Here is a 20478-nt window from a genome sequence, read left to right on the forward strand (position 1 = left end):
CTGCTGCTACCCTTGACAGAAGGTATCAATGTTGTAGGCAGTCTGAGTGCTGCCTTGCACAGTACTCATTTGTAGCTGGCTCTTAAACATTGTAACAGCAGATGTGCTGGAATGTTATTAAAGGAATGGTTTGGAAAACTGGTGAAAAAGAAAAACTGTGAGTCGCATAATATTCATTACAGAAGTCATGTTTCATCAAGCCCTCCGTTGTTGGGTCTTCTGTTCTGTTGAAAATCAGAATAATTCATTTCCATAGCTCCAAGTTCTACCTTAAATTGTTCTGATAAGTATCTTACTGTAAGCTTCATTTTTTGTTAGTGGATTTTAATATTCAGCTTGCAATGACTTAGCTGCCTATATCTCATCTAACATAAGAGGAAATTGAAAATACGTATTCGAAAAGGTGTGACTAATTTTACTACATTCATAGCATTTTGTGAGAGAATATTCCTCTCACTTGCAAGTGGGGCTGCAAAGTGCCGGCCCCATTTCTCAGTTTAAACAAGCAGACTGAAGCAGCTCTGTTTCTAATCCACGGGCTCCCTCTCCTGGTCTGGGTGCTGCTTGGCACCAGCTGTACAGGTGCGTCTGTACCGGGGAGGTGAAAGTTACTTACAAAAGCAAATTGATTTAATCATGTAATAATGGGTCAGCGGTGTCTCTAACTTCTTTTATGTTTAATCATAGCACTGTTAGCAGTAGCACTCGAAGCATTTATAGCAATAATGAAGTGAGCTCTGGTGTTGTGATGATCTGGGTTGAAGGGCAAGGTTTCAAATGCTGATTAGGTCTTGTTTCACAAATACTGACAGCAAGATTCTGCAAATAATATTAACAAATATAATTAGTGAACTTGCATCTCCAAATAACTACATGAATGTATACTGTCTGATTGAAAGGAGACTGATGTCTCTGTTTCTCTGACACCCTGATGTTCCACTTTCAGTTTGCAATTTCTTGCAAACGGTCCAATTTATATGTGTTTTCTTCTAATTGAGGCATTAATCATTGTGTAGAGTGTCTTTGCACTACTATTTTCATATTAGAAACAGGCAATACTGTAAATTGCTTAACAAACTTGTTGCCCTGAAGTCATAAAACTCACCTTGTAGTTGTCTCTGCCTAAGAAGCCACTGCTTCTACTTCAAATTTTTAAGCCAACTTCTAAATAGCATGAAATATTTTTTTGGCAGTTTCCAAGATTTTTTTTGTGTGTGTTTTCCACGAAATTTTTTAAGCATTAACTTATAAACACAAATAGTGTGTTTGTGATGCTCATTTTGTGCTGGAGTAAGTTACCGCACAGTGTCACAGTGACATAAGTTACACAGGATGAAAGATTTATTCAGAAGATCAGTGGTACAGGTAGGGGCAGGACTGGCAGAGAGGTTTTCTATGCTTATGACAATGCAAAATGAGCACAATACCAGTGTGAGATGCATTCACTTCACAAAATCAAGCCTTTATTCCAGGGCCTGAGCTTACAGCAAATACTGAAAACAGCCCCTAGGATTTTCATTGATGCTAGAAGCTGTATGAAAATTTGTAACAGGGAAGATCCCACAGGAGAACTTCCAAATTCTGCAATTCATTTAGAATCCCATTTTTAGAGCTGCTATTTCAGATGTTCCTCCCAGACACACTTAAAGCGAGCACTGTCACTTATGTATCATGAAGTAAAAACAATTGTGGAAGAATTAAATATAGCTGCTCTCTCAACTAATTTATCTTTTGTGCCAAAGACACCAGGAGTTGAACTTTTCATGTGGGCAAAGAATATAAGATGCAAGTGAGAAGTGTTAAGCTCTTTCCTGCTAACAGTTAGTCTGATTTGTGCTACAAGCTGAAGGGAATAGAAACAAAACACAATTTATGAGTCAATAATTTCTGTATTTTCTAAAATGTCACTTGTTCTAAGCTTACTACATCCATTTAAAATGACAGCTAATCTCAGCATGTTGCTATTCACACCATGTTCTTAGTCATCTGTTTTATCATCTGTATAAATCTTCTATCCTGACATCTGTTACTAAGTGTCTGTTCAGTTAAGTTTACAGGGATTGAAATTATTTCCAAGGTCAAAAATTTAGCCTGTGTAACATCAGCATTCTGCATCATACGAGTAGCTTGAACTAGTCAGTGCAAAGTAGCTTTAACATGTATCAGTCAAGCAGGTTGTCTGATGCAAACATACCATCATTTACTAGCTCCAATGGTACCTTGTAACCACAGTAACTTTTAGCTTTTTGTACCCCTAATAATTAAGCCTATATACAATTTAGATTTTGAGGTACATTGAGCTCTTTGGAGGAATGGCTTTTTGCAATGCAATGAATCATCATGATTTCCCCATTAAAGCTGCTTGTTTCTTTTTCTGTTATGCACAGGTACTTGGAACACCAAATGAAGATACATGGCCTGGAGTCCACTCATTACCCCATTTCAAACCAGGTAGGTCTAAATATCACATTCATCTACGTTTTCCTTTACCTGAAAATACAGGTAAAGGAAACAGGTAATTCCTGCCCACATTCTAGGAACTTGCTCATGAAAGCATCCCTTGTGTTTTTTTGGCAGCTCCTAATTTACTAAAGAACCTCCACAGTGTTCAAAATGACCGGAATTTGGCGCAGAAACCATAATGCACATTTTCTTGCTCCTCGCTATTTATTATGCTCAAGGTGTTGTTATTTGTTTGATTGTTTTTTTCCTTTTGCTTAATTTCTTTTGCTCTCTTTTGCTTTTTCTCCTGTTTATTATAAAATAAGCCCCGACCTGTTTGCATTCCTCTGCTATGTTTTGCTACTGAGCATCATAACTTGGCAGGCTGATTCCCAATTAGCTTTACTTTTCCACAGACCACTGTGAACTTTAAGGAATACTGAAGGAAACCAAAGAAGAGGGGAAAGACTTAGTGAAACCTGAAGCTACTACTAGATCATCTGTTAGTACCTTTCTACAAGTTACTTTTTTAGTGGGTGCTATAATCTAAGTTGTCACAGTCTACAACTATTACTGAATATTTACCATCTGATACATTTGTGCAAAAAGAAGCAAAGAGTGTGTTCCCTAGAGACTTATAAGTACAAAGTCACCTTCATTATGCTACAATGAAGTTTGATGTGGGGCCTGTACTCCATCAGTACAAATGATGTCGTTGACAGAATTAATTCAGGACTTACATTTCAGATATCTTGCTCCTTGCATGCCTAAGTAGTCTAAGGAGCCTCAGTAGGCTCCTGGTTCTTCTTTACTGCAGACAGCGTTCCCTTTAGCTTTGTCATAAACTGTGAAAACTTGATATTCTGTGTCATTTAAGACTAATTTCCAAGTCTTCTTGTATGTCCAATTTAGAGAAAAAGATTCCTCTTTCATTCCAGCATGTCTTGTTCATTAGATTTGCAGTACTGTAATGGCAACTCTGGCTATTTCTGGTGGGTGGTAAGGCAGAGAACTTGAAAAGGACAGAGATCAAGGCAGGTCTAAAAATGAGAGAGAGAAATATTGTTGGTTTTCTTCTGGTAATAAAACAAAGCTTTGAGAAAAGGACAGGCAGACATTTTTGCACACTTCCACACAGCTTTTCAGTCTCTGCCCTACTTAGTCTTATTGCTGTGTAGTTACACAATCATAGAATCATAGGGATTGGAAGGGACCTCTGGAGATCATCAAGTCCAACTCCCTGCTAGAACAGGTTCCCTAGAGTAGGCTGCAAAGGAAGGCATCCAGGCAGGTTTTAGTATCTCCAGATATTCAGACCCTACAGCCTCCCTGGGCAGCCTGTTCCAATGCTTGTAATTCACAAAATAAAGAATTTTTTTTCATGTTTGCATGGAACTCTGTACGTTCCAATTTGTACCCATTGCCTCTTTTTCTGTTGCTGAGCGCTACCGAAAAAGAGCCTGGCCCTATCCTCCTGACATCCTTAGATACTTGTGTTGCTAACATCCCCTCTCAGTCTTTTCTATGCCTCACCAGTGCAGAGTAGAAAGGGACAATCACCTCACTCAACTTGTTGGCCACACCTTTTTATAATGCATATATGCATTATAGTATGCATTCCTGCATATATGCAATTCATAGTATTCTTCCTAAATTAGTGTGAATTAAACTTTTTAAGTATTCAAGACTTTGTGATTCTCATTTCTGTTACTGATTAATAAGTGAGTCCACTTGCAGAATCCTTACAAAAATTCAGTGGTCTTTAAAAACATTTCAAAGATACTGCTTTTATCCAAGGAGATTAAAGAAAAGGAGAAAACCTGGAGATGCTGATGTACGTTCTATGAATTTATTTTCCTTCACATTCTGCATTCAAGAGTTTTGAACAGTAGATGGCAGCCAAGAAACTTCCTGGCTTAATTCTTTGCTTTTTAATTGTCTTTAGGAATGTGGGTTTATTACCACAGAAGAACATCAGGAAATAAATCCACAGTGCATATTCCATTAAATCTAATTTTTAGACAGGCATTGTGTTAGACTGTCCCAGAATTTTGCCAGCTATGAGTGTAAAATACTTATAAAAATGGGGAAAGGAGGGAAGGTGCCCCTGAATCAGAGCATGGTCATTTGGTATTTTCACATTTCTGCTCGATGTACTCTTTGTTCTCTCAGATCCTTTTCACCTCTGAAGTATGCAGATCTGCAAGTTAGAATAACTATTATCCCATGGCAATTGTTTAATGATTCTAGGACCTGTTAATACAAAGTGCTGAGCTCTTATTTCTATATACTGTGGAGGTCTAAGAGCACTCCAAAGGAAAAAGCCCTTCTTTGTAGTTGCTTGAAACACATATTGTGTTCTACATTCCCTTTGTGTCTTGGTTTAAAAAATAAATAAATAAAAAATACAGTAATAGAAGCAATAATCTAACTGGACAACCAAAATTTGGTCTAAATGCCCCAAGAGTAATAGGACTTTGTGCTGGTAGAACTTGAAATTGTGAGAGCAGCAAAAGACATCTCCTCTGGGATCACACCAGGATACTAGCAGCAGGTTCTGCACACAGTGTTCTGACCCATGGACTGTGCTGGATTTACACTGTGTGCTCATGCTGATGGGGTCAATGGAGCTATTTAGGCATGGATATCAGGTGCTCTGTTGCTTCTGAAGAAAAAGATTTCCTTTGTGCCATTCTGTGCATGGCAGTTTTCTGTCAGTGGCAAGGCTGACTGGCTCTATCTACCAATGCTCAGCCAGCCATGTTCCCTTTCCTATTGGTCTGAAATTGTTACACTTTATCTTATGCCCTAGACAAAACATTCTAAGTTTAGGGGACCAAAACACTCTTTTTTTCCTGAATAATTTATTAAGAGCAAAGTTGAATGATTTCATTTATTTCTTAGATTAATACATTCAGGATAACTTACTCTTTTCCTTTCCTTAGCCAGAGTATAGAGTAACCTGAAATGTCTCATCAGCTCTCAACCAATTCCATTATTCTTTAAGATCTGTGAAATTACTGCATTTGATTATACATGATATAGGGTTAAATAACTCCTGTGCTTTGTGTGCCTTTGTGTGGACTGCGAGTTTTAAGACAGCACTGGTGATGAGAGTATCAACGTCTACTCAGGGAAGGTTTTCATGCCATAAGCTGAGTTAACCATATAAGTGAGCATAAAACAATGGGATTTAAACAGGACGTATTAGTAGTAACTCTACTAAAAAAAATAATAATAATAAAGTGGCACATTAAATGTCTACAGAGTTGGGAAGACTTATGAGAGCAGAAACAAGATTTCATTGTATTTCTTGTTTGCATAGATATAAATAACTAATTTTCGTGCTGTGATTTGATAGGACGCAGTCCAGTGCTGCAGGGAACTAATCACATTTTAATGGGAGAAACAAGTAATGACTGAAAAACATGACATTAGCCTCTTCTCCCCTAGAGTGGCCAAAGGTCTGATTATTCTGGGAAGCAGCCAGTGCATAAATGGTGATCCCTGACATCTTTATATGCAGGAACTTTTCTGATGCTGAATTAGAGATGCATTTCTAAGGGTAGCAGTGGGTGGCTCTACATCAGTTAAACTCCTAACCTCAGTAATTTTAACAGTCTGTAACTATGGAAGTAAAATGGATGTGATTTGTTTTTACCATAAAAAAGTGAGAAAACAACTTATATGCCTGCTTTGAGATCTTGGATTGCAGTCCATCTCACAAATACTGAAAGTGATATGGGAGATACTTAGATAAAATTTGGCCTATTCTTTGAGTTTATCAAGATCGGCCTCAACCGTTTGTGTTTGCAGACATGCACACAAACACAAATGCACACATTCTGCTTTGTAAATTGCTTTCATGAATGATCTAAAAAATGCATTTGAAAATTCTGAAACAGGTCAGAATTTAGGATTTGGGTTTTACTTCTGTGATTCATGATTGATCATGATTGCTACAATCTTGAATGTGTCTTCCTGTACTCAGATACAACCAAAGAAACCCAGTCACTCAGGATCATTGTGAAAAGAACTTATTTGCCCTCACATAGAAGGCAGTTTGAGTAAATTACAAGATGGAACAGTGTTCTGAAACATGCTGCTTCTTTGCCAGCCTCATAGAACCATAGAATCATTAAGGTTGAAAAAGACCTCTAAGATCATCTAGTCCAACTGTCCACCTACCTCAAATATATCCCACTAAATCATGTTTCTAAGCACAGCATCTGCACATTTCTTGAATACCTCCAGTGGTGGTGATTCCATCACTTTCATGGGTAGCTCATTCCAGTAGCCAACCATTCTTGCAGAAAATAAATTTTTCCTAATATCTAATATGAATCACCCCTGGTGCGGCTTGAGGCATTACCTCTAATCCTATCACTGTTGTGTGGGATAAGAGGCAAACCCAACCTTAGCATAAACTCCTTTCAGGAAGTTGTAGAGAACTATAAGGCCTCCCCTCAGCCTCCTCTTCTCCAGACTAAGCAATCTGGGGTCCCTCAGCAGCTCCCCCATAAGACTTGTGCTCTAGGCTCCTCACCAGCTTTGTTACCCTTCAATTGGAACACACTTCAAGGCCTCAGTGTCTTTCTTTTTGTGAGTGGCCCAGAACTGAACACAGTACTCAAGGTGCAGCCTCACCAGAGCTGAGTAGAGAGGGATGATCACCTCTCCGGTGCTGCTAGCTATGCTACCTCTGATACAAACCAAGATGCCACTGACGTTCTTGGCCACCTGGGCATACTGCTGGCTCAAATTCATCCAAGTGCTGACCAACACTCCCAGACTCTTTTCCTTTTCACATCTGAATCTTCCTGGGTTTTGTGTATTATTCTTTCCATCTACATTAAATCTCCCATTTTTCCTAGTCTAGACTCTAATTTCCTTTTCTCTCCAGCCATTTCTGATGGATTCAGAGTCTCTTCCAAATAATTGAGCAAGATAAGCCACTCACACTGACATCCACACTTAATTTTCTACTCTTCCTACGTTCTCAATTTTTGTGGAATTGTCGATGTGTAATATCCATACTGGAAAGTTGAATTGGGATTTGGCAGAAGATCCTGTCACTGAGGAAAGGGGTAGAAGTCAGAACAGAAGATAAACAAGGTGATGCTGACCATTAAGAGACGTTAACTGCCAAGGAGAGTGGTTTGCAATATTCAGTGTGTGAGCCTCAGTATACAATACTATCTCTAGTTGAGAGAAACTTTCATATTTAATCTTGGGCTGGTGATGTGGGAGCCTGAATCTGACTGTGTTCAACAGACTATCAGAAATAATATAAAGTAATATACCTGAAATGGGTGGCTTTTATGAGACAGTAGAAACATCTAGAGAGTATTATTGTTTTCTAAAACAGAATCCAGGTGAAGATGAAAACACTTAAGAGAAAGAGACTGTCCTTAAGGAGAAAGCAGAAGGAAACTATGTCGGGAAAACAGCATTCGTAGGAAATACTGCAGTTTCGTGGCAAATGTTATGAAGTTTGCCAGAGATTGATAGAAACTTCGTGGATTTAGTATTTAAAAAAAAAAAAAAAAAAAAAGTACAACAAAACTCCTGACTGTGTGACTGACAAAATCACTGAAGAGCTGCTGTTCTGACTGAGGAATACCGCTTTGCTTCCCAGATGATCAATAAATATAGATTTAGTTTAGAAATGGGATCTACCTGTATCTTAGCAGCTGACTGATAACCAAGATTTATCAAAGAATTAAGTCTTCATTTAATCCACTCCAGACTAGATTGAGAGAAGAAACTCCTTTGACACAAAGTCATGAAAATACTGCATATGAGGGCATACAGCTTTTCAAATTTCCGTAACAGTTTTTCACCAAAACCTGTCAACAATTTGTTATACACTGAATCAATATTTTTGCCTGTTTCCATCTAGACTGATGCCAACAAATGTTTCTAGGCAAAGGGAGATTCTCTACTGTTAAGTTGTTAGGGCATTTTCTGGCATACTTTAGTTTATATCTTCCAAATAATTACTTTCAGGCAATCTTTGGGAGTTATCATGGGCAGGAGGCCATCCCCACTAAGGAGGAGGTCTCACACCTATCATGGGAGTGGGAGGGTGCTGCAGTAGCACAGACATTGTACAGTGGTTGCAATTTGCAAGTCCCAGCTACATTTCACTTACTGGTATAGGTGTAATCTTAAGGAATTTGAGCATTTGACTCAGAGAGGTATCTGAAAAGAAGAATTAACTTGAAATTTCTCTCATTCTTTTTTAGTTTTGTCAAAATTGTAATATTCACATGTTTTCTCAAGTCTCTGGTATCGATGACCCAAGGGAAGCAGCACTGTTGGTGTTTTCATCAGTCTTGAAATAAAATTGCATCAAACTAAATGTTAAAGTAACTAGTATTATATGCAATGGAGCCAGATAAAAGGCAGAGCCATTTCAGATGGTACTGTAATTCAGTTCAGTACTTTATCTGTACTAAGCTAATAAGCTTAACACTTCCTTTCCATACTCAATAGAGACCCTAGAACAGCTTCTCTTGCTTCCTCTGTACACACCTTCTGCTCTGCTCTGTCCTCTCCCTTTTGAAAGAGAGAGGAAGAAAGGAAAAGAGAAAACAAAGTTTAATTCAGTATTACAATAAAACTCCTCTTTTGATTTAACTTCAGTAAAAATTCAAATTGCACAGTAGAGCTGCAAATAGAGCTTGACATTTTTTCTTCAGAATAGACACGTCTTCATGTCTTTAGCTCACATAATGTAAATGTTTTTTGGATCAAATCTTTAATAAAAATAGCATATCTGAGTTTTGCATATCACAGTGCAATGTTAGTCACTTTAGATTTAATTTAAAGAAATGCAAAGAAAACTATTTTAAAGAAATTGTGCAATAGACTTTTCAAAATATTAATTATGGTGGTATTTAAATATTTGCATTTAAGCTGATCACATTTGGTTTTAAATACAGAAGAACGTTAATCAAGGAATGCATATTAGCCAGCATGTTTTGATTAGCAACATAAAAAATGCCTTGAAGTCAAACTGCATTTTAAATTCTTTGGTTTAGACTAGAAGCTGATTATCAGTAGCGTTAAAAAGGAGCTAAAAATCAGAATGTAGTCTGTTTCTAATTCTTCTGTAGCTCTTCTTGCCTATTCTATGTTCTTGCAAGGCAAATGTGCCAAAGGTACAATAGTTCATGTGTCTTTCTGACAGATAAAGGAGAATTAAACCTCATTGTGCGTTATGTTACTTAAAATGCAAGTGCTTATTTTTTCAATTCTCACAGCAGACCAGTAGCTCTTCAGTGGTCTGCTAATAAGCTCACTAGTGAGTTCTGCTGAAATTCTCTTCTGTTTGAACCTGCCCTTGATGCAAGGCTGTCAGATGGAGTGTGTTTATCGAGCAGATAATGATGTTTGCAGTGAAGAGCACATAGGTATATATGTGGGCACACAAATATGCATATATAACAGAATTGCTTTAGAGCAATTGTCTAAAGAAAGCAAAAAGAAAGTAAGAGGGTAAGAGGCAAGCTTGTAGAAATATTGTTATTACTAAAACCACTAAATGCAGCTGGGTGTAATGGATAAGCTTTCTGGCACCAGCTTTATTTATTTATTTTTTTCTTTAGTTTTCTGTATCTTCAAGCTGAAAATAGCTTGGGAGCAGTTGCATGAAAGCATGCTTTTCAATGCATCAGATTTGTCATATTAACCAGCTCAAGAAATCTCCCTCTCCTACCTCTGGCTGCTCGCTTCTAGCTCCATTTTGTGATTGTTATTCTTTCCAGTAGCACTCATTTGTGGGGCAGAGATGTAAAATCCTCTGTGACACAAGAGGCATTGAGTATGTTACGCTAAAAGATCTGAAACAAATAAAAACTCAAATTCATTTGCTGCAGGAAGAATGTTTGTGTACCCAGCATCTCCCAGTGGGCTCGCTTTGGTGTCTGACAGAACAGTGAATGCTGTCTCTGGGGTGGTCATCTGGAGGTGTGGATGTAGCATGTCAGCCTACAGCTGTGCTACAGTCTGTGCTCTGTTAAATGCTTAAGAGTAAATGGTATGTTACAGGATGATCACGTGATTGGTACTTTGTCACATTAAGGAATATTAATACTGTATTTTTGTTCTTGCTTCTGCAGTCCTGTGTAAGGTACTCTTTACACTGTGTTTGTTTATGAACAACTTCTTAATCAAAATTTAGCTAACTTGTCTTCTAAGAAGCAAAAGGTAGAACACTTCTAGGTGCTATGGGATTTAAATAACAAGTGAGGTCTCCCTTCTTTTGTTACACATAATGACAAATCACCTTTGGCTAGTGAAATATAGCATCCATGCGAAAAGCCAGCTCTTTAACAGTGAGACATGGTAGCTCGTGATGATGATGGTATATATCTGGGATAAAAAATCAGAGGATCAATATTTGTTTCCTGAATTTGTTTCCAGAAGATTTACAAATATTTAAGTGTTTGCATAAAGTAAATTAAAATTGTGCTTTTTACTCTGTATTTTAGAGCTTACCGTGTTTGTCTTCCAATGTTTTTATTCGAAACAAGCATATTTCATAATCGTAATCACAAAATATCTGAACTATAAAGATTCAAAAATACCTTAAATCAAGTCTTAATCTGCAAATGTGCAAATTTTCAATTTTTTTTTTATTCAGATGTTGATGAGAGTGGCACCTATGACAGCAAGACAGTGTGCTCTGCAGACTTGACAGTGGCTTGTCTGCTCTGGGGCATGATTGCATGGGTGGGTGATGATGCAAATGTTTGTAGGGAACTCCTACTTGAGATCATTTGCCTTATGGTTCTGAGGGAATGGAAGTAAGTTTTAGGTTCCTTCTGTCAAGTTGGACTGACCACCTCTTCTGCTGCCTTTTGCAGTATGTGTCAAGCAACATTTTTTTGGAGGAGCATTCAAGGTAATTCTGCAGTATTACAGGATCTTATACAGTCAAAATCTACCAACTGATATTACTAATTTTTATTATCAAATCTATGGAGCATCTGAAAAATAAATACCAAAATGTTATGGAATGCTTGAAAATATAAAATTTAATTTCATACTGTTGGTCACAGTCACAGGCATAGCTTTAAATCCAGTTGTGTTAAATCCATCTAGTAACAACAGACAGGGCATCCATGTAGGTATGTGAAAGTAGTTCATGCTGAAAAGTAACTCAGAGGAAAACTTAGGGATGTAGTTGTGAGACTGAATTCCAGTTCTCATTAATTGGACACAGAAAGGAGATTCTCAGATAAAAGGAGGCAATGACCTCTTTATTTGTCTGCATTGTGGCTACCAGGTTGATATTGACAGGCATGTTGTCTGTCAATTATTTTGTTGCCATAATTCAAGACTTTAAAAAATTGGATCATGGTGGAAAAAATCAGTGACAAGACTGTTGTAGCTCCTCTATTCTGGCAGCTCTAAAATCGCAATAATTGTTATTCTGTTTTTTATTCTCTGAAGAATGATTACTTAAAGAAAACATAAAGAGCTGGGATGTATAGGAGACTGGCTTAATTGCCACAGTAGTCCCATTTACTCTGTGAAAGTTAACAAAATTCTGGCTGGAGGCATACCCAAAAACTTTGGTAGAGAAAAATGAGAGCTTTATTCGATCGGTGTTTTCCCTTCTTCTGCAGAACTTAAAGAGAGGAGTTTCTAATCTGCTTTAAAGTAGAGGGAAAGAGTTGATATCAGTGCTGAAGAGAAGCATGGTTTGCAGTCACACAGCAAATGAATGGAGGACTCAGGACATTGGCCTCTTATAGAGGGCTTCACCCTTACTGTGTTCTTCCTAGTTTCCCCTCTCACTGCCTGATACATATATGATGAATAAGGTACTTATTTAAAAAGAAAATATAAAGAAGGAAGATCACTTTGAAAAGTTTGTTCATTTTGACTGTGTATGCCCAGAATTTACATAACTGATTCCAATATTTCAGTTTTGTAGTAAAATCTCATCTGGGATAGCAGTAGTTTTTCATTTTCTTGCAGAGCTGAAACAGGTCTTTGGACCTATAAGCAATTTGGCGAAATATGACTTGGTGCTTCACTGTGAAAATATGCTAAATTGCTTAGAATGAACCTGTCAGTCCTTTAAAAAATAATGTGTATGTAGCTCTGCCAATATCTGACCTAACCTGAATGAGGCGTGAAATCAAGAGCTGTCTTTCCATAGATTTGAGTTAGCTCTTCAGAGATTCTTCAAGCCAGTTCAGTCCTCATTCCACCAAGCACTTCTCTGCACCAACACAGACTACTGTGCGGATCTGCGCTGTATTAGCTGAACTCTAATGTGCATCTCAGCCTCATCCAGTACACAGCACTGCCATGCTGCAGACTGTTTCTTTGTCCTGGGTTAGAAGGGACCTCTGTGATCACCTAGTGCTAACACCCCTGCTACAGGCAGGGACATCTCCCTCTAGAGCAGGTTGCTCAAAGTCCCATCCAGCCTGGCCTTGAACACCTCCAGGCTGAGGGCATCCACAAACTCCCTGGGCAACCTGTTCCAGTGTCTCACCCTCATCACAGTAAAGAATTTATTCCTGATATCTAATCTAAATCTACCCCTTTCCAGTTTAAAACCATTTTCCCTCAGCCTGTCACCACATGCCCTTATAAAATGTCCTTCCCCAGTTTTCCATGGGCTCTCTTCCAGTACTTCAGGCATTCTCTTCCCCAGGATGAGGAGCCCCAGTTCTCTCAGTCTGTCCCTAAAGGGAAGGTGCTCCAGCCCTCTGATGATCAAGCCATTCTCTGCCTGGCCTGTTTCCGTAGATATATATGTAAAAATACTCTTGTAACTATATGGTACATCTGTTAAATATCATTCTCTTCAGTAGAGTGGAAACAAAATTAAATGTTTTTGTGGGTTTCTTTTTGAATATTTTGAAAATGTGGAGTTTATTCAGGGCACCTAATGACATCATGCCTGGGCAAATGGCCAGAGTGAGTAGTGTGATAAGGCTTCGTGGAAAATGTTTTTATATTCTCCAGCCAAATAGCATATGTTCCTTACTGAGAGGCATTTAGCTCCTGTTCTAAGCATTAGCCGAGTGTGGGCTCTTCAATTTTGCAGCAGTTTTCATAGCATCATTCTTAGCCAACAAGAGCCCTAATGCAGAGCAAGGATTTTCATGGATCTGGGAGGGAAAGTAATTACATCTGAATGAGCTGCCAACATGTTGCCTCTGCTGGTTATTTGTATGTGTTCTTTAGAAAGTGAACTCCTATGTAGCCATCATGTTTTGCGCATCACACAGCCCCGCATTAACTCCTCATGGGAACCATGAAAACGTGACAGGTCACAGAGAACTGCATTCATGATTAAGAAAAATAAAACTAATTTTAGGTGTCAGGCATCTTTTTTTTTCTTTTTTCTTTTTTTTTCTTTTTTCCCTAGCAATCAAAAGTATTTTGAAAATATTTTAACAGTTTCCATTTGTGGTGATGTTGCAGTGAGTGAATTTTTTTGTCATGATATCTTGGGTTGTTTTGTTTTTTTTTTTTATAAGAACTTTGTGTTTGCATGGCAATTGCTTCTGTGTTTTTTTTCTTTCCATATGTAGGGACTTGAGCTGCTGTAGTTGCATAAAAATGGTGAAAACTGAGGGTTAATAACTATGCTTAAAAAAAATAAAAATAACTGGTTTTAGCATAGATAATTGAATGTACATCTTCTTTTTTTGTTACAGAACGGTTTACACAGTACAGCCCTAAAAACCTTAGGCAAGCATGGAATAAGTAAGTCATTTTTGTTTTAATTATTATTATTATTTTTTTACTCTTCAGGGATATGACTCATGCCAATCTGAAGTTATCACAATTAATTTATAATGGCTTTAACTTTTTTAATCGTGGTACATATATAAAATTGCTGAAATATTGTTCTTTCCTGCTTCTGTCAACTTTGAATGTTTTTTGAATTGGCAATTTTCTATAAATAGGGAGAAACTGCATTGCATAGTACTTTATTCATGGGAATGTAAACTAGAAGGTTGTTGAACTCACTGCAAGATGTTTCATATTGCTTCAGACCATCAGTTTTGAATCTTCAACTATAAGTATGTTGAGACTTTTAAATGATCTGTTTCTAATCAACCTTGAAGGGATTGTTGTTTTCAAGCAATCATCCCCCATTGCAGGTTTCTTGCTGTGAGTTAATAGCCATACTGTTGTATATTTTAATTAATTTGACTGAGAAAGTCAGTGTGAATTTACTTTATTTTTTTCTTTAATATTTCCTGAAATTTGTTGTGTTTATGTCAAATGGCTGCTGATATAAAGGTGTTGTGCTCCAAATCCAGAAACATTGCCTACTGAACCAGGAGTGCCTAACCCACCATGTGTGTGAAGTTTACTAGATTTCTCAGCACATGCAGATTCTTTGTAGGCAGAATATTTGACCTCCTACACTTTGAAGAAAACATATACTGTTTCAGTTGAATGAGTAGAGTAATAACTATATCAACAAATTTTCTGGACAGAAAAAAACAGAATTTTTCTCCTCCTTTTTACTTTTTTTTTTTCTTTTTTTTTCAGCAGGGACTGGCCTCTGCTTGTTTTTTTGCTTTTTTCTTTTTTTTTTCCTGATATTCATTCCAAATTTTACTGTGATACCAACTGACAGTAAAAGTCAAAATCCTTTTTCAATATCATATTTGTTAACAATAGTATGTGCCTACAACTCCAGAATTCAGTCATCTGCCCAAGAGGTGATTAGGTTTATTCTCAATTTGCCAATCTCTTATTGCTTCTATTTCTGCTGTTTCCCATCCCATTTGGTCCAACATGGTGGACTGAATCACAAAGGCATTCTTCATTAAAACCAAAATAAAATTTTTGAAATTGCAGTTAAATGAAAAAAAGAAGTCATCTCTAAGTGTGCCAGGATCATTGCTAAAATCAGAAGTTAGTTCTCAGATAGGATGCCATCAAATGCCCATTCTTCTGGTCAGAACCTGCATTTCTATAATGCCTTTCATGACTGTGTACTCTCCATTACTACACCGTTCTCCTTTGTTACTATTTCATTCCTGCAATTAGAGATACAAAGCTAACAGACAACAAAGCCAGTGCAGGCTTTCACAAATGTTGAGCGTCACCTGCCATAGTCAACTGACTTTCAACAGTCTGTAGACAAGCTCCTGGGTAGTCCAATTCAGACTGGAGGCCTAATTTAGTGGAAGAGTTATTTACTTTTTATAATACAAAGAGCAGCAGAGGGATTAGCTTCTCTTACTGTTAGTTTTTGGGAAGATTTCAAAATAGTCTTGCCATTTCTTGTGATCATTGCAGGCATCTTGCAGCATCTCATTCTACCTCAGTCAAGCTGCTTAGACTGATGTAATTCCCTGAAAGTCACAGCTTTCATTTAAAAACTTACTCAAATTGTCTATTTTCTGTCCTTTGACAAGGAACAAACTTGCAAGTTCATCTTTTCTTTGAAAGTAGTTAATGAAATACAAAAGCTTGGAAGAAGCAATTATATTACAACATAGGCAATTAGATTTGGATTGGGAAAGAGGGACAAGGAAACTAATGCTGATGTGAATGTTTTTGCTTTGGGGCATATATATACGTGAGTAATGTGAATAGATATTGCCACGCTATTCCATCCATTCTGCAAGCATGGACTGACTGTTTTTCCATACTTAACAGCAATTAGACCTAACAGTTTCTCCTGTGCACAAATCAGGATAACAATAGATTTGAAATTAAAAGCTGCTATCTTACATTACTTTCAATTTCATGATATATTTTTTAAATATCAAAAAGGAACAAAATCCAGTTTGCTTAAAACAACTCTTCAGTCTCTGAGAATTCATAACTGACACAAGTTACGATCACATCACAGACTGTTTCAAAGCTTCTTCATTCCTAAGAAACCCTTCAAAAAATATTTACACACTTACATTGCTTCATGCATAAAGGATTTGCAATTTTTCAGTATAAATGAAGGGATTGAAAGACTGAAAGCAGGAAAAATACATAACTTCAGTGCTTCATATGTGAAGTTCTACTGTAATAGGAAATATTTAGGGCCCCAAAATGATGTATCATTTACATTCAAAATATAAAGGATTTTCTCTTTTTCCACTGTAAGTCTTTATCTGTGTGCTGCATTAGAGTGCTGTGGCTTATACAGTTGTAGTTAAGTTTCTGTTATAGGCATCATATAATAAAGACCTGGTGTCCATGTCTTTATAATTCAACTATAAAACTTTACACATTGACAGACTGATTCATCTTTGAATTTTTCTGTTTTTATTAGGATGTTTCAAATAGAAGAGCAATATCTATTCTAAAATAATTAGAACACTTTTTAACATCCTGATTTAATTTGCTGAAGACTGTCACAAAATTGTTCCATTTAAAACAAAATTGTTTTAAGGATAATTGGGTTAAGCGTGAGTATGAGGTTTTATTACAAATATATTTTTTTCTATGCATTTAGCTAAGCACTTTTGATAGGCAAATCTTAAAGAACAATGTTAATGGTCTTAGAAAGATATACATGTTTGTTAAAACTTCAGATTTGATGGATAAAGTTACTAATTGAAATGACTTTTTGCAATTTGAGGCTAGCATGGGCATCAGCCTTTGCGGCAGGAAAGTGTTTTAGACAATCTCTGTACCAATCTCTAGATGGTATTAAGTAAGTGTTTTATGGATATATTCTAAAGTAATATCCCAGGATGGTTTTTGAAAGTTTGTAATTGTATCTTTTAACACTATTTTAGATTGAGAGGAAGGGGTTGTCTGAAAATTGGCTTACCACTGATGCAGCTATTAATCTCTGCTACAGTAAATATTTCTACCCAGTGCAGGTATACACCAGTACAGGGCCATGGTGCTTCTCAGTTTAACTCTGCACCATTCAGACTTACAAATGTGGACAAAGGCAACAGAAACTCTTCTGAACAGTTTCAACAACCTCTATTTGTAACAGTATTGCAGTGGACAATAAGTTTATCTGCACAGTACCTCTCTGAGGTGAAATCCTTTACTGCATTTCATAGACTGGAGGTTGAGGTACAAAGATTTTAAGAAATTTGTCACACAGAAACTGTAAGACAGTGCAAGAATTGAAATTGGTGCTCCCAGATCCGGAGATTACATCTTTCATTTTCTAATTTCATTTTCACAGTGAGTTTTTTGCCATTTACTGCTCTGCCTTTCAAAACTAAGCATGGTCCACCCCTTTATCTTTTGAGACCTTTACATGGAAGAATATGGTTTCAGAAATCTTCAGAGAGACTCACCTCGAAATATACACTACAACTTATGTCAGGATAGGTTAGTAGAAGGAAGGATAATGCTCTTCCAAATTCCACAGAACTGTCTCATGTCTATAAGGCAGAAGATACAAACAGACAAACAAAAATCAATCAATCAGCAACAGCAAAAAAATAGAACATCAACCTAAGAACTCCCAGAAAGCCACAGGTGTAAATTGAAGGTGAGATGTTTACACTTGACTGACTAAACCAGCTTCCACAAGATGTGAAGTTTAAAGGCAGAGCTAATGGAACAGGGGAAATGGAAAAATGATGCACGTAAGACAGTGACACTTTAATTCCCAGACCAACTGAATATTAGCAGAAAGTGTGGAATATAACAGCAATATCAAACTGAAACCCAGCACCCTTGTTATATGAGGAATCAGATCCCTTAACAGTAGTGGTCAATATCCCACTTTTGGACAGTGTTTGAGGGAAGTCATGTAAAGTAATGTAACACATTGAATTAAGTCCTTTTGAGGCTGTTTCCACACTGTTTGTGAAAGCATCTAAAAATTAGGAAGATAACATTTACCGGGTAAAATCTGGTTATAAGTTTTGTAGAAAACAAAGCTTGCCTTGACTTCCCTCTAGTATAAAGCTTCATGTACATTATGTGACCTAACATTGAGGAATGTGATTATAAAATGCTGGTCTAAAAATAATTAAGATGTGGTAATATGATCTTCCTATAGAGACCATAGTGAATTATATTTTCACCTTTTTTCTGAACTTTTCTGTTCAATTACTTCTACACAATAAAACCCAAGAACACTCTGCCTTCAGAATGCAGTGCAGCCTCTTTCAATTTGCAAAAGCTTCTCCACAATAATAAACCCTTACGGACAAATGACAAAAGAGAACTAATTATCCTTGTACGTATTTGGTAGGATATAAAAAGCTTTTTCAGATCCTTCTGTCATAATGGGTTGCACAGTGAGAAATTAGGTTGGAAAGAAAAGGTGCAATTGAAAACACAAACTTTGCTCTGCATAAATAGCATTGCTACTTCATAATTCTCCAACATGTAGTATTTATTACAGAACTGAGACTTCATTCTTACGCCCTACTAGTCTCACTGCTGAGGATTTCTTCCTCCAACAAAATGGCCTCTGTACTTGCGACCGCACTTCTTGAGGACACTGTTGCATTCCAGGATGGCCTTGCCTATTTTGGGACTGCTTTTGTGAAAACTTCCTGAATAAAGCAAAGCAAGCAGATAGAGATGAGTCCATTTGCTTTGAATCTGTATTTCATTTCAACCATGACATAGACTTTGGAACTGTTAGAAGCTGAGACTTGGGGATAGGGTTTTTTTGCTGTTTGTTTTGTTTGCTTTGTTGTTTGTTTGTTTTAAGAAAACTTTCGCCTTAGTGAGGTTTTAATAAAACCTCACTAAGGCGAAAGAGAAAATTCTTCTAATTGCCATTTTTGTCCCTTTCACCCACCACCCCGTGAGCTACGTTGTTCATAGCAATGCAGTCTGTAGTGCCACTGAAAAAATATTCCAGCTCTCAAGCACAGTAGAAGCAAAAACCTACCCAGTGTTATTAGTAAAACAGACAAAAGCAAGCCTGTTTAAAAGCAGGCCTGTGCAGAAGCTGGAGTGCACTTTAGCTGAGGATGGGTGATATACATATGAGTGTGCATTCAGAGTGTGCCCTGTGGTTGTGCTGGGGCTGTCTCTTTGCCTGATGTCAGGGGAGCTCAGGACCAAGCTGGGGAGGCAAAGATGGAAACCAGGCTCAAAATGAGGAGATTTCATGTTTGTAATGTAGAGCCATATAACCTGCTTCAGCCTCCCAGTGATTTGCTTGCTGTGATACTGCTGTATGCTTTTTCATTTCCTATTTTGTTTCCTGCTTCCCATAAATACCTCCTTTATCAGTCATTATCTTTTCCCCAAGGGAACTTAGGAAGCATATCATGACGAAACCTACATTAACATGGGATGCAAATAACAAGCCATTTACCGGACAGTGAAATTATTACCCTGTTTTATTAAAAATAAAATGCAGTACAACAGAAGCCTCCGGCAGGGCAGCCCACAGCGATCCCCCCCCACACAGCCGCACGGGGGGCAGGCAGGCTGCAGCGCTGCAGAGCTTCCTGCAGCAGGAGGAGCGCTTGAGCCGAGGCAGCAGCCACTCCTCTGCAGGCACAGACCCTCCTCAGCAGAGGAGACTTTTCTTTCTATCTTCCTAATACCATCTTTTTGTTGTCGCTGTTGTTTTATTTTGCTGCCTGGTGGGGTTTATTAAATAGATTTCAGGGGGTGGAAGTGGTGTGTTTATGCGCCTGTGCCTTTTTTTGTTGTCTGTTACTATGCATAGAAGCCACTTAATACTATATTTTATGTCTCTGGCATCATAAAGGGGCTCAAGTGGAAAAGTGCAAAAGTCAAAGTTCTCAGCCCAGCTCAGTAATATTTGTGCAGCAGTTGAAATGCACTCTACGTTTTGCCAGCTTTGTACAATAAATTATATTATCCCAATTGAGACCAATGACTGAAAAAGAGTTCTACAGTTCCTCTGTTTATTCCTTTGCCATGATCAAAAATTCTTTACAATTTAAATGTGAATGTTTCTTTAATGCTAATTGTAAATGACACAAATGTTACAGCTTCTATACATTTGGGCAGAGATTATTGCACTGCCTAAGAGTCTCATTGTTATAATGCCTATCCTGATATTCAATTTATTTTTGCTTTGCACATAATTCCCCGTCTTTTGTGATGTTGATGTGCTTTGTGTGT

At 37.5% G+C, this 20478-nt stretch overlaps 1 protein-coding gene across 7 annotated transcripts in view; it reads left to right on the forward strand.

Moving 5' to 3' along the window:
- Positions 1-20478, forward strand: part of CDK14 (cyclin dependent kinase 14) — a 307407-nt gene that overhangs the window by 197790 nt on the left and 89139 nt on the right. For all 7 annotated transcript variants that reach the window (XM_048950388.1, XM_048950391.1, XM_048950389.1 and 4 more), the window contains 2 exons: positions 2388-2451; positions 14136-14184. In XM_048950388.1, the coding sequence (XP_048806345.1) occupies positions 2388-2451; positions 14136-14184 (113 nt within the window). The remainder of the gene's footprint in view (positions 1-2387; positions 2452-14135; positions 14185-20478) is intronic.

The sequence above is a fragment of the Lagopus muta genome, chromosome 7, assembly GCF_023343835.1.
Source record: "Lagopus muta isolate bLagMut1 chromosome 7, bLagMut1 primary, whole genome shotgun sequence".
NCBI classification, from domain to species: Eukaryota; Metazoa; Chordata; class Aves; order Galliformes; family Phasianidae; genus Lagopus; species Lagopus muta.